This window comes from Protopterus annectens, chromosome 6.part0, assembly GCF_019279795.1.
Source record: "Protopterus annectens isolate FY-2018-M chromosome 6.part0, PAN1.0, whole genome shotgun sequence".
In the NCBI taxonomy this organism is placed as follows: domain Eukaryota; kingdom Metazoa; phylum Chordata; order Ceratodontiformes; family Protopteridae; genus Protopterus; species Protopterus annectens.
This window is the reverse complement of record NC_056737.1, coordinates 234404418-234423350: the sequence shown is the minus strand read 5'-3', so window position 1 is coordinate 234423350 and position 18933 is coordinate 234404418. Positions and strand designations below refer to the sequence as shown.

Here is an 18933-nt window from a genome sequence, read left to right as displayed (position 1 = left end):
ACTACAACAAAATAGTTAAAAAAAAAAAAAAAAAACTCACCATTTATTAACACAAGAAACATTTTTATTCTTGAAACTGTCTTTACTAGATGAATAACAATAAAACAGAAAAAGGATAGGGAAGGTAAATGTTGATCAGAGGAGGGTATGAGGCCATAAGCCAACGGACATCATCATTCTTCAGTTACAACACATACTGATACCGCAATTCATAAACATGAAAAAAAACTCTTAATCCATCATACAGTCCTGTAAATAGGGGAAAAATCACCTTTAATCTACAACTCTTACAGGTTCATAGGTGTGTACTAGGCTAATGGCACTGGGGCCTTTACAAGCCTAACCACAGGAGTACCCTGGCATTGTGCCACCTGACCATAGTTCCCAGTGCCTCTGTCGAGTAGAGCCACTGGTGTTATTCCCAGGGTGAATTTTCTATTTCCCATCCACTCATCAAGATTTCTCTTGAAGAGGGTCAGTGAGGTGCTCTGCTTGACATGTATGGGAAGTCCCCTATTTACAGGACTGTATGATGGCTGTATGCATTGTAACTGACGAATGATATAATGTCTAAATACAATCCAAAATTCTTCAACATCTTAACCGGCTTAGTTTTTCTATCATTACCCATAAAACTTGAAATCCCTCTGTCATATGGTCCCCCACCATTTGTTTCCTAACCAGTAATAGCAAGGATAAAAACAACAGGCCTTGTAAATGTGGATGGAATGAGGCAAAGGACATCTAGTGTCTTACAGAGGAAATGGTCACATTACAGCATTATATTTTTGACAAGAACATTGAACTTTCTCTCTCTCTCTCTCTAAAGGTTTCCTCTAACAATCCGATAGAATATAAACAGACTCATAGAAAGGGTCACTGTTTTGTCAACTACTTCATTTTTAAATGATTGTTTTCCTGTAAAACTTAGTTTCTCTTGGCAGGAATGAAAATACCAACTATCTGACCAAAAGAAGCCCAAGCAATCCTTGAAAAAAAAATTGATTTTGGGTTTATGTCTAAATGTTTCTACTTTGGACTGAGCAGTGAATTAGCATTGTTCTTTCATAAACTTCCCTAGGTCCTCAGAGTGTAGCTTTTACGCTTCACATTGGTTTGTTGTTTGAATTCGAATGCCTGATGACTTGTACTTTAATATGCTAAAATCCCATTTCTCCTGCTTGCTTATCTTAATTTTACATTGCTGCCCTCTCAAAGATCTTAAGACATATTTGTTGTTTATTTCTATATTTATGTATGCTTTGCTGACTGGGTTATTCCCACTAGACTCGCAGCCTGTTTTCAGTGGAGATTTGAGGTAGTACTCATACAGACTACAAGCAATTAAGCTAGGGCACTGGAGCAATTCCCTACTCTTCCACAGGCAGTGCTGTAGAGCATATTCTGGTAGAAGAATGGCAGGGAATGGACCCAATGCAAAGACAATGACTTGCGCAGTTGGAGGAGATGAGATCAAAGTCAATAATGAGACAGAAGAGGGGCAACAACAGACTACAATCATAAATGGGCTGCAGAGTGGTGGCCTTGAGAACTGCAAATGGATGGACAGAGTAATCCAAACTAAATGACACGACTGCAGTGTCGTGATCCAAAGTAGCTGGAGGAGATAATTCCAATTCAGAATGTGCAGATTTTGAGTCTGGGGGGGCTTTTAGCTCATTTAGAAATATTGCAGCAGTAAGCAGAGTATGCAGGGGTTGCAATGTTGCAAGAACAGGGCCCAAACAACAGCTCAGTGGTGCAAGTCTGTGCGAAAAAGAAGAAAAAAAAACAGGAAGCAATCGAATGACTCACTGTTCTGTCTCAGTGATGGCTCAGGAAAGGAATATGGTAAACCAGAATGTTACATGCTTATCCACGAGACCAGTAGATAAGAGCAAAAGCCAATGCAAACTGGACATGTGTACTACCTGGGACACATTAGTAAAACCTCTGGGTTTTTTAGTATAAAAATCCTTGCTTGATGAAAAAATATTTACAATTACCAACATTTGGAGAAAAGGTTTGAGCCTGTGGAGTTAGCAGCACAGTTATCCATTTTCAGGAGAAAGATTTTGCTCCATGACAAAATTATTTTAATTTCCAACTGAAAAGAAAGCTAAACATACAGTCTAGAGCAGTTGAAATTTTGCAGAGAGACATGGAAAATTATTTGAATGACTGTTGTAACATTGTGTACGGATTGAAAAAATATGACAGAAATATATGCACTGGGAGGTAGGAAGCAATCTACAAAACATTTTATTTTTCTGGATGAGCAATACTTTTGACAAAAGAAGGGTGTTGACATGGGTGCATCTTGCACCCACACTTTTGCAAACATTGTTATGCTTCAATGGGAAAGGTAGATCTTATTCCCCTATTTTGGTGACATAAATCCCCCCATGAAATTTATTTGTCGTTTTTTTGGATGGGATCTTTATTTTATGGCAAGCACCAGAGTAAGGTATTGATTGGTTTATTGCTTTTCTAAATAACAGTAGTTTTTTTATGTTTTACACGTGTTTATAGTTGTACTGTTATTAGCTATCTGGATGTCACTATCGAAAAGGACGACATTAATAGAAGACTCACTAGTAGTATATTTTGAAAACCTACATATTCAAACAGTTTATTACATTGCAGTAGTTGTCATCCTGACATCTTTTTCAAAAGAGGGGGAATTGTTAAAGGTCAGGCATTTAGACTGATGAGGTTAGTTAATAAAGATGACTTTTTTCTTGAATGTGAACTTGTATGTATGTTTACCCACAGGGGGTATCCTCTGGACTTGGTCCTTAAGATATTTGATGAAGTCAAGTCCAAAAGGGAAAAGGGTATTTTTTGCCCTACTTTTTGACAAAATGGTTCCAATGAAAAGTACAGTTTTGTACCTACCATAAATGTAGATGTTCGAGTGCTCATACAGCTGCAGTCATAACAGATGGCTTATCCTGCCGTCAGGCGGGTCCTCGGTCGGCCGAATTCCAAAGTCTAGGTCTGGCGTCGGTTGTCGTCGCTTCCTCCCTGACGCCAGTGCGGCAGGGGTATAAAAGAGGCAGCCGATGCCATTTTCTTCAGTTTTTCTTGGCCCAGATGTCAGGTGCCCCCAGAAGGAAGGCAAAAGTACAGTTTTGTACCTACCATAAATGTAGATGTTCGAGTGCTCATACAGCTGCAGTCATAACAGATGGGTTATCCTGCCATCAGGCGGGTCCTCGGTCAGCCGAATTCCAAAGTCTAGGTCCAGCGTCGGTTGTCGTCGCTTCCTCCCTGACGTCAGTGTGGCAGGGGTATAAAAGAGGCAGCCGACGCCATTTTCTTCAGTTTTTCTTGCCCCAGATGTCAGGTGCCCCCAGAAGGAAGGCAAACAATGTTATGCAAAAATGCAATGTTGATAAATCAAAAACAGTAGTTGCAAGCAAATACACCATAAAAGAATACCCCAAAAGGTTATATGAAAAGGGTTTGTCATAAGGCCTGTCCTAAGAGGGGTTGGAGGGAGGGAAACCTGGACTGCAGCTGTATGAGCACTCGAACATCTACATTTATGGTAGGTACAAAACTGTACTATGTTCATCGTGCATACAGCTGCAGTCATAACAGATGGGTAGAATCCCAAAGCTAAGTAAGGGTGGTAGGCACTAAGTGGAACTAGGAGGGGCTAGGGTGCCCTGCAGGACTGCTGTGGCAAAGCCCGCTCTAGATTTAGAGTATAGTGGGAGGTGATAGTGCTTGGAGAAAGTGTGCACTGAACTCCAGGTGGCTGCTTCCAAAATATCCTTGGTAGGGATCCCCCTGAGGAAGGCTGCAGAGGTAGCTGTGGCTCTGGTGGAGTGGGATCTGCTGCATGCAGGCACAGTTTTTACATGAAATGAGTAACAAAAGCGTATGCAGTGGGCTATCCATTTTGAAATTGTCTGTTTGGAAATAGCCTTTCCTTGAGCACCTGCAGTATAGGACACAAAGAGTTGCTCAGATTTCCTGAGGCTTTCTCCTGTCCAAATAATAATGAAGTTGTCTGTGAATGTCCAAGGAATGTAGTAGTCTTTCCCCTTTGTTTTGTGGATTAGGATAAAAGGTAGGCAAGTGGAGAGTCTGATTCAAAGCTACACTGGAAGCTACCTTTGGCATAAAGGTAGGGTTTGTTTGTAAGGAAACTCTGTCCTGATGGAAAATGATGAATGGTTGCACAGCCATGAGGGCCTGTAGCTCCGAAACCCTGCGAGCTGAGGTGATAGCCAGAAGAAATGCCGTTTTCCATGACAAGTGCTGTAACTCTGATGAAGAAGCTGGCTCGAAGGGAGGAAGGGTCAGCTTTTCCAATACGTAGTTGAGGTCCCAAGCAGGGACTGGTGGTTTCCTTGGGGGTTTTATATTCTTTGCCCCTCTGAGGAACTGCCTTAAGACAGGATGAGAGAATAAAGGATCTGTGTTGTATTGTGCAGAAATGGCTGAAGCGTGGATCTTGATGGAGAAGGAAAGCCCATTGTTTAACATCTCAGCTAGGTACTGTAAAATTTGAGGTAAATTTATTACCCAAGGATTCTGTCCTTTTTCTTGATTCCAGGCACAAAATCATTTCCATTTGGCGGAGTAGGCCTTTCTAGTAGAAGGTCTTCTGGCCTCCAAGATGACATCCTGCACCTCCTTGGAGAGGAGAAATTGCTGGGAAATCAAGGAATTCTCCATGCAGCTAGATTTAGGGTTTTGAGATTGCTGTGAAGAGTTTTGTAGTTGTGCTGGGACAACAGAAGAGGGACTAGAGGTAGGATCCATGGTGGGGAATGTGTCAGGCTCTTCAGGAGCGGATACCAGTGTTGCCTTGGCCAGTCTGGAGCAATGAGAATCATTTTCGGCCTCTCTGCTCTGGCTTTTAATAGAACTTTGGGCAGCAGAGGAAGAGGCGGGAAGGCATAGACTGTCAATGTTGCCCAATTGAAGGAAAGTGCATCCACTTTCCAGGCCTGTGGATGATAGGTCCTTGAACAAAATTTTTCAACTGGCAATTTCTGTGGGTAGCAAAGAGATCTATGTCTGGCTGTCCCCATGCCTGAGTTATCTTTGTGAAAATTTGAGGATGCAACTTCCATTCGTGTGGATCTGTCATATTTCTGCTTAGGTTGTCTGCCAGTGTGTTTTCGTTCCCTGGCAGGAATTGTGCCTGTAGTTGAATTTTCAATTCCAGTGCTGTGTTCCATAGGGTCATGGCTTGCCTGCACAGGGGGTATGAATGAGTTCCCCCTGTTTGTTTATGTACCACATCACTGTGGTGTTGTCTGTCCTTATCAATAGCTGGCCTGGATGCAGTAGGTCTTTGAAGGTCATAATAGCTTTTTGCACGGCTAGCATTTCCTTTTGGTTGATGTGAAGGAACTTCTCTTTTCGTGCCCATTTTCCCTGAATGCACTGATCTGTCATGTGTGCTCCCCAGGCGTAGTCTGAGGCATCTGTTGTGATGATTTGAGTTGCTTGAGGTACACAGAAAGGAAGACCTGTGTTTCTTTGGCAAGCTTGAGCCCACCACATAAATTCCTTTTGAAGGCATAGAATGAGTGGTATAATTGCTTCCAAGCTGTGGCTGTGTTGAGACCATAAGTTTTTTAGGTACCATTGAAGTTTCCTCATATGCAGCTTTGCACATGGGATTAGTAGGATGCAAGATGCCATGAATCCCAGAGCCTGCAGGACTTTCCTTGCAGTTAGCCTGGTGTAAGTTGCCATTTTTCTGAAGTATTGAGACATTTGCCCTTGCTTGTCTGGCGTGAGGTAGGCCATCTGGGTGGTTGTATCCAAGCTGGCACCCAGGAAAATTATTTGTTGACAGGGTATTAGTTTTGATTTCTTTTTGTTGACTGTGTATCCCAGGAAGTTCAACAGTTTTATTACAAACGCCAGGTGCTGCAGTAGTATGTCCTTGCTGTCTGCTTGGATCAGGCAGTCGTCCAGATATGGGTAGATTTGTATCCCTTGTAGTCTGCAGAAGGCAATTACTGATGCCAGGCATTTCGTAAACACTCTGGGCGCAGTAGATAAGCCAAAGGGCAATGCAGAGAATTGGTAATGGGTTGAACCTGCAAGAAATCTGAGGTATCTTCTGCAATCTTGTCTGATAGGGACATGCAGGTATGCCTCCTTGAGGTCCAGTGTTACCAGCCAAGACTCCTTGCCCAGCATGGGAAGAAGCGGCTGCAATGTGAGCATCTTGAATTTTGGCACCTGTAGATATGTGTTTAGGATGGATAGGTCTAAGATAGGTCTCCAATCTTTGTCTTTCCTTGGTACCAGGAATAGTCTAGAATAAAACCCTTGACTTTGTTCTTTTGCAGGTACCTCTTGAATTGCTTTCATGTCCATGAGAGCTGAAATTTGTTTTTGTGCCTCTGCCCTTTGAATTTGTGGCAGGTTTGGCATGCCTCTCATTTTTGGAAGGATGTGAAAGTGGAACTTGTAGCCTCTGTCTATAATGTCCAGAATCCATTTGTCTTTTGTAACAATATGCCAATTTTTTGAGAATAATGTCAATTTTCCACCCAAAGGTGCTGCCATTAAAGCTTTGCTTGGCAGGTGTAGGGGGAAGTCATTGTGTCTGTTTTCTAAAAGACTGTGATCTATCTTCTCCACCTCTTGGGGTTGGTGCTTGCCACTGTCTGGCTCTGAAAGATCCTTGAGGTTGCCCTCTACCCCTTGGATGCCTGTATCTGCCCCTTTGAGGTCTGTCCGTGGCTGGAAAGGACCAATTTTTTGAAGGCCAGTTTCTGCTGAAACATGGAGGCTGTACCTGCAGGAAATCTTTCACTGTTTGCATTGATTTCGCTTTTTCCTCCATTTTCTTTAGCACCTCCTCTGCTTTAACACCAAACAATACATCTTTTTGAAGAGGTGCATCTTAATAATTTAGCTTTGACATGATCTGGTAAGGTTTGCTCTTTGAGCCAAGCATGCCTACGATAACAGACCCGTAACAGCAGCTCTACATGAGGCCTCTAAAGCATCAAAACCACACTGCAAGGTATGTTTACCCACTTGCTCTGCACCATGCAACAAATCCTGCAACTCTTTTAAATCTGGTTGTTCTGGTTGTGTCATCTTGCTTTTCAGCTGAGATATCAAAAACTGTTGATACTTTAACATATGGAACTGACAGTTTAATGCCCTCATGGTTAAAGTGGCCGAGGTGTACACCTTTTTCCCCCACCTTTCTAAAGCTCTGGAATCTCTCTCTGAAGGTAATGGGTTTTTAGCAGTAGAGGCCTTAATTCCCTTGGGACCCTGTGAAATAGTTTTTGAGTCAGCAGTATGGCTTTTATATAGGAACTGGTGAGAATCAGGAACCCGGTAATACCTGTCTGGTTTAACAGGAGCTGGACGCAAAGAATCAGGATTAAGGCTGGCTTCTGTGTACACATCATCCAATATGTTTAAAACAGGAGGGATAGCCAGAGGCCTATGCTGGGGGAGCAGAAGAAATTCCCTGAGCCTTTTCTTGGAATCTGAGTAATCTTGGCCTTCCCAGTGAAAGTGTTCCCTCAATGTATGCAGGGTTTCCCCAAAAGAGAAGTCCTCAGGGGGGGAGACCGAGGGAATAGACTCCTCTGCATCAGAGTCTTTGAATGGAGAATAGGCACAATCCTGGTCCTCAGATAGTTCTGAGGTAATAGAAGCTTGATCTGAGGAAGGGTAGTCTTCCTCTAATCTGGGCCTTTTGTCAGAGGGGGGTTTAGAACCCCTGATAAGAGTAATCAAATCCTCAGCCATTTTAAGCATCTGTTTTTTAGGCATGGTGCCTTGAGAGGGTGTCTGAGGAACCTGTTTTTTGGTTTTCATGGCTGTTTTAGATTTAGTGAAGGCTTTAATAGAGAAGGAGGAAGGCCTGAAGACCCCTTGAGAAATGGCAGGCCTGTCTAAATTCTGAGTTTTCCCGCCAGGAGTGGCGTCGGTATCTGTAGTAGGAATGGAGGCCGAGGAGCCTGCAACCTCAGGTACTGAAGACACTGGTAATGCATTGTCATCGGTACTCAGGGGCTGCGTAGGCACCTCGCTGAGTACCGGAGAACCGGTAGTCGGCCTTAGCGTGGTATCAGTAGGTGGTGCGGACCACGTATGTCGGTCCTTATCTTTGCGTTTTTTGCTCAAAACTGGAGTCGGAGTATCCGACGACATAATATAATTAAAGTTTTTGCAAAAAAGTGAAGGGCGAACTCCGCCCGATGCTTAATATTGCGTTTGTTGAATCTAGCACAAAAACGGCAGGCCGAGACGTCGTGGTCTGGGCCTAAGCAAGGTATACAGTAAGAGTGGAAATCCTTATGCGGTATTTGCTTCCCACATGAAATGCAATTATTAACTTTGTCTGACATCGGTCTGAGACAAGAAAAGTTTCCCCAACGGGGTACTTAGCTTTCAAGAAGACTTCAGCTGAAATACTTTCGTAAATCTCAGGAGCTGGCCGACCGGCACTTGTGAACTGCTTCTGCTTCGGGCACCGCGCGGCAAGAAAGACTGAAGAAAATGGCGTCGGCTGCCTCTTTTATACCCCTGCCGCACTGACGTCAGGGAGGAAGCAACGACAACCAACGCTGGACCTAGACTTTGGAATTCGGCCGACCGAGGACCTGCCTGACGGCAGGATAACCCATCTGTTATGACTGCAGCTGTATGCACGACGAATATCAATGTTATGCAAAAATGCAATGTTGATAAATGAAAAACAGTAGTTGCAAGCAAATACACCATAAAAGAATACCCCAAAAGGTTATATGAAAAGGGTTTGTCATAAGGCCTGTCCTAAGAGGGGTTGGAGGGAGGGAAACCTGGACTGCAGCTGTATGAGCACTCGAACATCTACATTTATGGTAGGTACAAAACTGTACTATATTCATCGTGCATACAGCTGCAGTCATAACAGATGGGTAGAATCCCAAAGCCAAGTAAGGGTGGTAGGCACTAAGTGGAACTAGGAGGGGCTAGGATGCCTTGCAGGACTGCTGTGGCAAAGCCCGCTCTAGATTTAGAGTATAGTGGGAGGTGATAGTGCTTGGAGAAAGTGTGCACTGAACTTCAGGTGGCTGCTTCCAAAATATCCTTGGTAGGGACCCCCCTGAGGAAGGCTGCAGAGGTAGCTGTGGCTCTGGTGGAGTGGGATCTGATGCATGCAGGCACAGTTTTTCCATGAAATGAGTAACAAAAGCGCATGCAGTGGGCTATCCATTTTGAAATTGTCTGTTTGGAAATAGCCTTTCCTTGAGCACCTGCAGCATAGGACACGAAGAGTTGCTCAGATTTCCTGAATGGCTTTGTCCTGTCCAAATAATAACGAAGTTGTCTGTGAATGTCCAAGGAATGTAGTAGTCTTTCCCCTTTGGTTTTGTGGATTAGGATAAAAGGTAGGTAAGTGGATAGTCTGATTCAAAGCTACACTGGATACTACCTTTGGCATAAAGGTAGGGTTGGTTCGTAAGGAAACTCTGTCCTGATGGAAAATGATGAATGGTTGCACAGCCATGAGGGCCTGTAGCTCCAAGACCCTGTGAGCTGAGGTGATAGCCAGAAGAAAGGCTGTTTTCCATGACAAGTACTGTAACTCTGATGAAGAAGCTGGCTCGAAGGGAGGAAGGGTCAGCTTTTCCAATATGAAGTTGAGGTCCCAAGCAGGGACTGGTAGTTTCCTTGGGGGTTTTATATTCTTTGCCCCTCTGAGGAACTGCCTTAAGAGAGGATGAGAGAATAAAGGAGGAACTGTGGTGTTATGTGCAGAAATGGCTGAAGCGTGGATCTTGATGGAGGAGAAGGAAAGTCCATTGTTTAACATCTCAGCTAGGTACTGTAAAATTTGAGGTAAATTTATTACCCAAGGGTTCTGTCCCTTCTTTTGATTCCAGTCACAAAATCGTTTCCATTTGGCGGAGTAGGCCTTTCTTGTAGAGGGTCTTCTGGCCTCCAAGATGACATCCTGCACCTCCTTGGAGAGGAGAAATTGCTGGGAAATCAAGGAATTCTCCATGCAGCTAGATTTAGGGTTTTGAGATGGCTGTGAAGAGTTTTGTAGTTGTGCTGGGACAACAGAAGAGGGACTAGAGGTAGGATCCATGGTGGGGAATGTGTCAGGCTCTTCAGGAGCGGATACCAGTGTTGTCTTGGCCAGTCTGGAGCAATGAGAATCATTTTAGGCCTCTCTGCTCTGGCTTTTAATAGAACTTTGGGCAGCAGAGGAAGAGGTGGGAAGGCATAGACTGTCAATGTTGTCCAATTGAAGGAAAGTGCGTCCACTTTCCAGGCCTGTGGATGATAGGTCCTTGAACAAAATTTTTTCAACTGGCAATTTCTGTGGGTAGCAAAGAGATCTATGTCTGGCTGTTCCCATGCCTGAGTTATCTTTGTGAAAATTTGAGGATGCAACTTCCATTCGTGTGGATCTGTCATATTTCTGCTTAGGTTGTCTGCCAGTGTGTTTTCCTTCCCTGGCAGAAATTGTGCCTGTAGTTGAATTTTCAATTCCAGTGCTGTGTTCCATAGGGTCATGGCTTGCCTGCACAGGGGGTATGAATGAGTTCCCCCCTGTTTGTTTATGTACCACATCACTGTGGTGTTGTTTGTCCTTATCAATAGCTGGCCTGGATGCAGTAGGACTTTGAAGGTCATAATAGCCTTTTGCACGGCTAGCATTTCCTTTTGGTTGATGTGAAGGAGCTTCTCTATTCATGCCCATTTTCCCTGAATGCACTGATCTGTCATGTGTGCTCCCCAGGCGTAGTCTGAGGCATCTGTTGTGATGATTTGAGTTGCTTGAGGTACACAGGAAGGAAGACCTGTGTTTCTTTGGCAAGCTTGAGCCCACCACATAAATTCCTTTTGAAGGCATAGAATGAGTGGTACAATTGCTTCCAAGCTGTGGCTGTGTTGAGACCATAAGTTTTTTAGGTACCATTGAAGTTTCCTCATATGCAGCTTTGCACATGGGATTAGTAGGATGCAAGATGCCATGAATCCCAGAGCCTGCAGGACTTTCCTTGCAGTTAGCCTGGTGTAAGTTGCCATTTTTCTGAAGTATTGAGACAGTTGCCTTTGCTTGTCTGGTGTGAGGTAGGACATCTGGGTGGTTGTATCCAAGCTGGCACCCAGGAAAATTATTTGTTGAGAGGGTATTAGTTTTGATTTCTTTTTGTTGACTGTGTATCCCAGGAAGTTCAACAGTTTTATTACAAACGCCAGGTGCTACAGTAGTATGTCCTTGCTGTCTGCTTGGATCAGGCAGTCGTCCAGATATGGGTAGATTTGTATCCCTTGTAGTCTGCAGAAGGCGATTACTGATGCCAGGCATTTTGTAAACACTCTGGGCGCAGTAGATAAGCCAAAGGGCAATGCAGAGAATTGGTAATGGGTTGAACCTGCAAGAAATCTGAGGTATCTTCTGCAATCTTGTCTGATAGGGACATGCAGGTATGCCTCCTTGAGGTCCAATGTTACCAGCCAAGACTCCTTGCCCAGCAAGGGAAGAAGCTGCTGTAATGTGAGCATCTTGAATTTTGGCACCTGTAGATATGTGTTTAGGATGGATAGGTCTAAGATAGGTCTCCAATCTTTGTCTTTTCTTGGTACCAAGAATAGTCTGGAATAAAACCCTTGACCTTGTTCTTTTGCAGGTACCTCTTGAATTGCTTTCATGTCCATGAGAGCTGAAATTTGTTTTTGTGCCTCTGCCCTTTGATTTTGTGGCAGGTTTGGCATGCCTCTCATTTTTGGAAGGGTGTGAAAGTGGAACCTGTAGCCTCTGTCTATAATGTCCAGAATCCATTTGTCTTTTGTAACAATATGCCAATTTTTTGAGAATAATGTCAGTTTTCTGCCCAAAGGTGCTGCCATTAAAGCTTTGCTTGGCAGGTGTAGGGGGAAGTCATTGTGTCTGTTTTCTAAATGACTGTGATCCATCTTCTCCACCTCTTGGGGTTGGTGCTTGCCACTGTCTGGCTCTGAAGGATCCTTGAGGTTGCCATCTACCCCTTGGATGCCTGTATCTGCCCCTTTGAGGTCTGTCCGTGGCTGGAAAGGACCAATTTTTTGAAGGCCAGTTTCTGCTGAAACATGGAGGCTGTACCTGCAGGAAATCTTTCACTGTTTGCATTGATTTCACTTTTTCCTCCATTTTCTTTAGCACCTCCTCTGCTTTAACACCAAACAATACATCTTTTTGAAGAGGTGCATCTAATAATTTAGCTTTGACATGATCTGGTAAGGTTTGCTCTTTGAGCCAAGCATGCCTACGTATAACAGATCCCGTAACAGCAGCTCTACATGAGGCCTCTAAAGCATCAAAACCACACTGCAAGGTATGTTTACCCACTTGCTCTGCACCATGCAACAAATCCTGCAACTCTTTTAAATCTGGTTGTTCTGGTTGTGTCATCTTGCTTTTCAGCTGAGATATCAAAAACTGTTGATACTTTAACATATGGAACTGACAGTTTAATGCCCTCATGGTTAAAGTGGCCGAGGTGTACACCTTTTTCCCTCACCTTTCTAAAGATCTGGAATCTCTCTCTGAAGGTAATGGGTTTTTAGCAGTGGAGGCCTTAATTCCCTTGGGACCCTGTGAAATAGTTTTTGAGTCAGCAGTATGGCTTTTATATAGGAACTGGTGAGAATCAGGAACCCGGTAATACCTGTCTGGTTTAACAGGAGCTGGACGCAAAGAATCAGGATTAAGGCTGGCTTCTGTGTACACATCATCCAATATATCTAAAACAGGAGGGATAGCCAGAGGCCTATGCTGGGGGAGCAGAAGAAATTCCCTGAGCCTTTTCCTGGAATCTGAGTAATCTTGGCCTTCCCAGTGAAAGTGTTCCCTCAATGTATGCAGGGTTTCCCCAAAAGAGAAGTCCTCAGGGGGGGAGACCGAGGGAATAGACTCCTCTGCATCAGAGTCTTCGAATGGAGAATAGGCACAATCCTGGTCCTCAGATAGTTCTGAGGTAATAGAAGCTTGATCTGAGGAAGGGTAGTCTTCCTCTAATCTGGGCCTTTTGTCAGAGGGGAGTTGAGAACCCCTGATAAGAATAATCAAATCCTCAGCCATTTTAAGCATCTGTTTTTTAGGCATGGTGCCTTGAGAGGGTGTCTGAGGAACCTGTTTTTTGGTTTTCATGGCTGTTTTAGATTTAGTGAAGGCTTTAATAGAGAAGGAGGAAGGCCTGAAGACCCCTTGAGAAATGGCAGGCCTGTCTAAATTCTGAGTTTCCCCGCCAGGAGTGGCGTCTGTATCTGTAGTAGGAATGGGGGCCGAGGAGCCTGAGACCTCGGGTACGGAAGCACCGGTAATGCATTGTCATCGGTACTCACGGGCTGCGTAGGCGCCTCGCTGAGTACCGGAGAACCGGTAGTCGGCCTTAGCGTGGTATCAGTAGGTGGTGCGGACCTCGTATGTCGGTCCTTATCTTTGCGTTTTTTGCTCAAAACTGGAGTCAGAGTATCCGACGACATAATATAATTAAATTTTTTGCCAAAAGTGAAGGCGAACTCCGCCCAACGCTTAATAGTGCGTTTGTTGAATCTAGCACAAAAACGGCAGGCCGAGACGTCGTGGTCTGGGCCTAAGCAAGGTATACAGTAAGAGTGGAAATCCTTATGCGGTATTTGCTTCCCACATGAAATGCAATTATTAACTTTGTCTGACATCGGTCTGAGGCAAGAAAAGTTTCCCCAACGGGGTACTTAGCTTTCAAGAAGACTTCGGCTGAAATACTTTCGTAAATCTCAGGAGCTGGCCGACCGGCACTTGCGAACTGCTTCTGCTTCGGGCACCGCGCGGCAAGAAAGACTGGAGAAAATGGTGTCGGCTGCCTCTTTTATACCCCTGCCGCACTGACGTCAGGGGGGAAGCGACGACAACCGACGCCGGACCCAGACTTTGGAATTCGGCCGACCGAGGACCCGCCTAACGGCAGGATAACCCATCTGTTATGACTGCAGCTGTATGCATGATGAACATTGTTTGTTCCCAATAGAAGGGTTACATGCAGATGCACTACCTCTTTTGTCATGAAATACACAGTAGACTACTTTGACATTTTTGAGGTACTAAACAGAAACTGGGTACTTTTCTCTTGTTTTGAGAAGTACACAGGAGTTATTGGCGATGTACCCTAGTTAGTATTTAGAAGGGTTAAATCCCTTAAACAGTTTTTGGAAAGTGATGACACTTTATTTTCTATATGAATAAGAAAAATGGGACTTTAGGTGTGGTGCTGGTTCTGTGTGTACGTTTGTGTTCGAGGCTCATGGGATCTGTATTAATGGTCATCATCTTAGGTCCTCCCATTATTGTAACTGTAACACAAGGGGTGTTATATATGTTGCATTATGCACTGAATGTTCCTTCTACGTGGGTAAAATGCAGAGAAGGTTCAGGAGCCGGACATATGAACACACATTGGACATTAGAAACAAGAACGTAAACAATGCTGTGTTCAAGCATATCTCTGAATATTCTACTCAAGTTTTTGTTTTTTTGTTTTGGACATTGTTCATAGACATATTCGTGGTGGGCCGTGGGAGGATTTGATTGAATTCAGTGAGCTAAAATGGCAAATTTGCTTGAATTCTTTTACTCCCCCGGGTCTTAATGACAATATGTCTATTATTACTGTATTAAAACTGCATTCATATTTAGTGCAATTCTAATAATTTATTAATGGAAATTGTTTTTATTATTTAAGCAATGACTTGTCACTTTTTTATATGTTTATTTGCTTATTGGTTAATTAAGGTCATGTGATGGGGAGAGGGGCTTTTAAATAGCTTGACTTTTTATTTTTTTGTATTCAGAAGAAGTCTTGTTGATATATACAGACGAAAGCGCTCAATTTTATTAAACAGTTTCAGTTAAGAACTGTTTGGCTTCAGTTTTCCCACCTACATTGTTTGGATTTGGGTTATAATGAAATGCACTGTATGTGTGTAAAAGCAACATAAAATATATGGTTCCCCCTATGAAATGGCTATTCACAAGACCTCAGAGATATCACATCTCTAAACAAAAAAGCCCAAAAGAACAAAAATGTGAAATTAAATAAGCATTTGAAATAAACCCCATACTTCCCTAAAGTTACAAACACCAACTCTATAGTCACAAAAACATTTACTAAAACAAAGGGATAGCTGCCACTGCACACATACGAAATGAACCAGCAGTAATTTCTTATGGGAAATAGTCATATGTATGACATTCATCAGCATCCTGTGATGTAAGGAAGTTTACAGTCGGAGAACTTCATCTCAGCCACTGGTAGATATACTAAAATGCTACTTTATGATTTATTCATTTACTTATTCACAGCCAGTCATTTGAAGTGTACACAGTCAATAAAGTGGCTGTAAATGGTTGGGATATACATGTGAAGTGTCTGTCTTGGGAGTTGCCCTGTATATATCTAGCAGAACAAGCTGAAATATGTGGTTGTGGCTATTAATTATATATTTATACATTGACATGATTACAACCAAAATCTGATGTCTACAGAGTCAGTAATGTGGCTGCATCTAGTGGACCATGTGTGTGTGTTTTAGTTGTAATGGATTACACTGTATTCATCAGACAGCAATGATAACAGATAAATGGCTATAAATGGTGAAGGAGAGACTATTTCAGCCTGTATTGGTGTGCTGGCCACTGTTGCTGGGGATATGCAAGTCTGGTACACCCTGGTCTGCTTTCTACCACTGCAATGCTTAGTAGGATAACAGTTTGATTATGTGCCTCCTCTTGTTAATATACTCTACATAGCATTATGTATTACTGGTAGATAGTGCTATTTGTTATGGCAATCACATTTAACTGTACAATTTGCACTGTGTTTTCTATGCTGATAAGCAAAATCTGTCCTGCCTGGAACTCTGTAGATGTCAGGAGGTGTGAAATTCTAGGAGATAATTAATTAAAGTGTATTGAGGCTGCACAGATAGCTTCCTTGTTTACACATACTGAATGTGGAGCTGACCCAAAGTTCCTACTTTTATTCCATGGATATACATTCATGTATTTCTTGAAGGAAAGAATGGGGGTGGTACACACCAGTTTATGATGGACTTCATAAATCTGAGGGATTCTCTAAAGTAGAAGTCATCTGAACAGGAGTTGTAAGGAGAGGTTTTACTATCTTAGCCATCTTAGAGATGAATGTCTCCAAATTCTTTGATTTCCCAGGATGTAGAGGAGAAAAAACAACCCCCCAACTCCACATTGAGTACACTCAATCAACACCTAACATGCATGTAGTGAACAGAATGTACTGGGACATCAGTGCATGGGTTTGCCTTTGTTTAGGACAGTACAGAAACAGGACAAGTATGCACAAGGCCTGGTGAAGGAATTAAGCTATGTTTCAAAGTGTATGTTCCCACAAATACATGGAAAATCCCCATCAGAAATTAAATAGCTGTTTGATGCCTATGAACCAAAATGCAAGATTAGATATGACAGAACTTAGTGGGCCCTTTTCACTCTGAGTCACCAAGTCTAGCAGGATTGAGAGGGATACCTTGGCAGAAGATTCCTACATTCCCAAGTGTAAAAAGTGAGTATTTGTCAGTGGACAGATGACTTCTCAAGGACCAGGCTCATAGTAAGCATGTCCCTGACAACTGCCGGGGAAAAGGTGATGGTTATATCCCAAAACTCACCCCAAGTGGTTGTCATAGGTACATCTGGCATAGACTTCCACTGTCCACCAAAGTACAAGACAGTCCTAACGTTAGACTGCTGCAAGGCAAGATAAGGAAACAATGGACAGGGATTACAAGGCCATCTCAAAGATGATCATAAGGGTTGGGTGGACGTGCACAATGTGTGCCCTCCAATTTTAGTTTTCAATGGTTCTCGAGTATAAACCAGAAACTACCAAGGACTGTGCCGTAAGCCCCCAAACTGGACACTCTCAAAAATCATATTACTTCAAGTAACAAAGACAGAACTCTTCCAGAACAAGCTTTAGGATCAAAATCAGCAGTGAGAGGCAGAAAAGAAATGGTGATACAACCGATAGCAGCATGTGGCAACCTACTGTGGCATCTGATGTCACAATATATGCCAACACAGGACACAAATGTGACAATTTACTGTGACATCTGATGTCACAATACACAACACAGGACACAAATGCTAACAAGTACAGAAACATCAAAGAAAAGCTGACAAACTGAGAGAAAATGAGACTGTCACAATCATGCACCAATATAGGGCAATCCCTATTATTAGATACATTACCTGTTCATATTACATAATTTACACAATTAAGCAATATACATTCACTACAAGCTATACAATGTATAAATTGTTAAAACCACTGCTTCTTTGCTCTTACACAGTACAACAAAGTTATGCAAAGTAACAATTTGTTTTAACCTTCCAAGCACACCACTTAAGATTAGACACACATACAGATATGTGATGTACCTCAGACTTCTGTCCATTTGTGTAAAGCTGTGGTAAGGCAAGTAATGTTTCTGCAGATACACCTTTATCCAGCACTCCAGCGATGAGTTGAGGAAGAGACGAGAACAGCAAATTAAAGAAAATGAGGTACCACTGATCCAGCATTGCAGAACCAGAGTAACCACAAAAGAACTGGTACCAGAAAAGAAGTGCAACAAACATCTGAAAAAAGAACAAATATGTTACACTCAATTCTGCAACTGAAAGGCAGTACATGCAGGCAGATATATTTAACTTATACAAAGAAAATAAGAAATTCATAATGTGGCTGGTCAACTATACTTAGTAGTTTCACTTACATCTTACTATAAATAATGATGGACAGTAAAAGTGCAAATCTGCCAAAATAATACAATTTTACGTCAACACACATATGCACACACATGCTCTCATACAAATTTTGTACTGTTAAAACTATACTTACATTTGTTATGAAGTACAAAAATTAAGCAGCTTGCACATAACTTCATATATTTGTAACCCAAATTCTTAACTACTTACTGGGTCCTTAAGGCTGCTCAATGAAGAAAAACCCGTATTCCAAAATTGTATTTAATGTTGTATATTTCTGTAGCAACTATGGATGCCATTTCAAAGCATTACAACCATATCAGAATAAAAAACACAATGGATAGTCTGACGTTATGGATAAATGCACTCTTCATATGTGTTTCAATAAACAGTTTTCACTCTTCTGAATATACACACTAACATCACATACATATGCGAGTTAAACAGTCTTACATCAAATGATTAACATAGTCTTCAAGAACACAAAATGGAAACAGCCTTCTGTAAAGATTTAAGTCATACTCTGCAAGAATGTTTCATAGTGTGACTCTCTAGTCAGTCAAATTAACTTCTGTTAATGCTCAGGGGAATGCAATTGTAATCTGTCACATAGTGAGATGAAAATGAGGAAAAAAGAAGATATATTAAGTCTCAGGCTGCAGTACCTTGGAGTATCCCCCTTACTCCAGAGTAAAGCAATCTCTGGATTAATATACAATATGCAGCAGGAGGTGGAGGTCTACATGGGGCATCGTCCCTTTGCAGAAACACTTAAACAATATTATAATGAATTTTGAGTTTCTCTGTACTACTTTGGCATCTCTATACTTTTGGTACTTGCTGAGACCCAAGATCATGGGTCTCACATTTCTGAAAGGGATTCCATCAATCTTTGAAGATAACGTGTGATATATTTGTTACTTGCTATCCAGTAGGTAACTTTCAGCTCTCAACGGAGTGCATTAAACACAAATTAGAAGACCAAAACTAGCATATCCTTCTAATTAGTCCAGAAATAACACTGGACAGAAGAAGCTCAGTACAGTTACTGAATAACATAAACACAAGCTATATTTATTTATGTATGTATGTATGTATGTACTGACATTTGATTACTGGGAATATTCAACTGGTAGAAACCCATTTTCAGTGGAGGC

General features: G+C 42.4%; 2 protein-coding genes across 3 annotated transcripts in view; both read right to left on the bottom strand.

Annotated features, from left to right (window-relative positions):
- Positions 1 to 18933, bottom strand: part of ATP10A (ATPase phospholipid transporting 10A (putative)) — a 1517068-nt gene that overhangs the window by 18221 nt on the left and 1479914 nt on the right. The window contains exon 17 of the mRNA XM_044073977.1: positions 17447 to 17647. Within this exon, the coding sequence (XP_043929912.1) occupies positions 17447 to 17647 (201 nt within the window). The remainder of the gene's footprint in view (positions 1 to 17446; positions 17648 to 18933) is intronic.
- Positions 1 to 18933, bottom strand: part of ACP7 (acid phosphatase 7, tartrate resistant (putative)) — a 1845593-nt gene that overhangs the window by 1614604 nt on the left and 212056 nt on the right. The window lies entirely within an intron of this gene.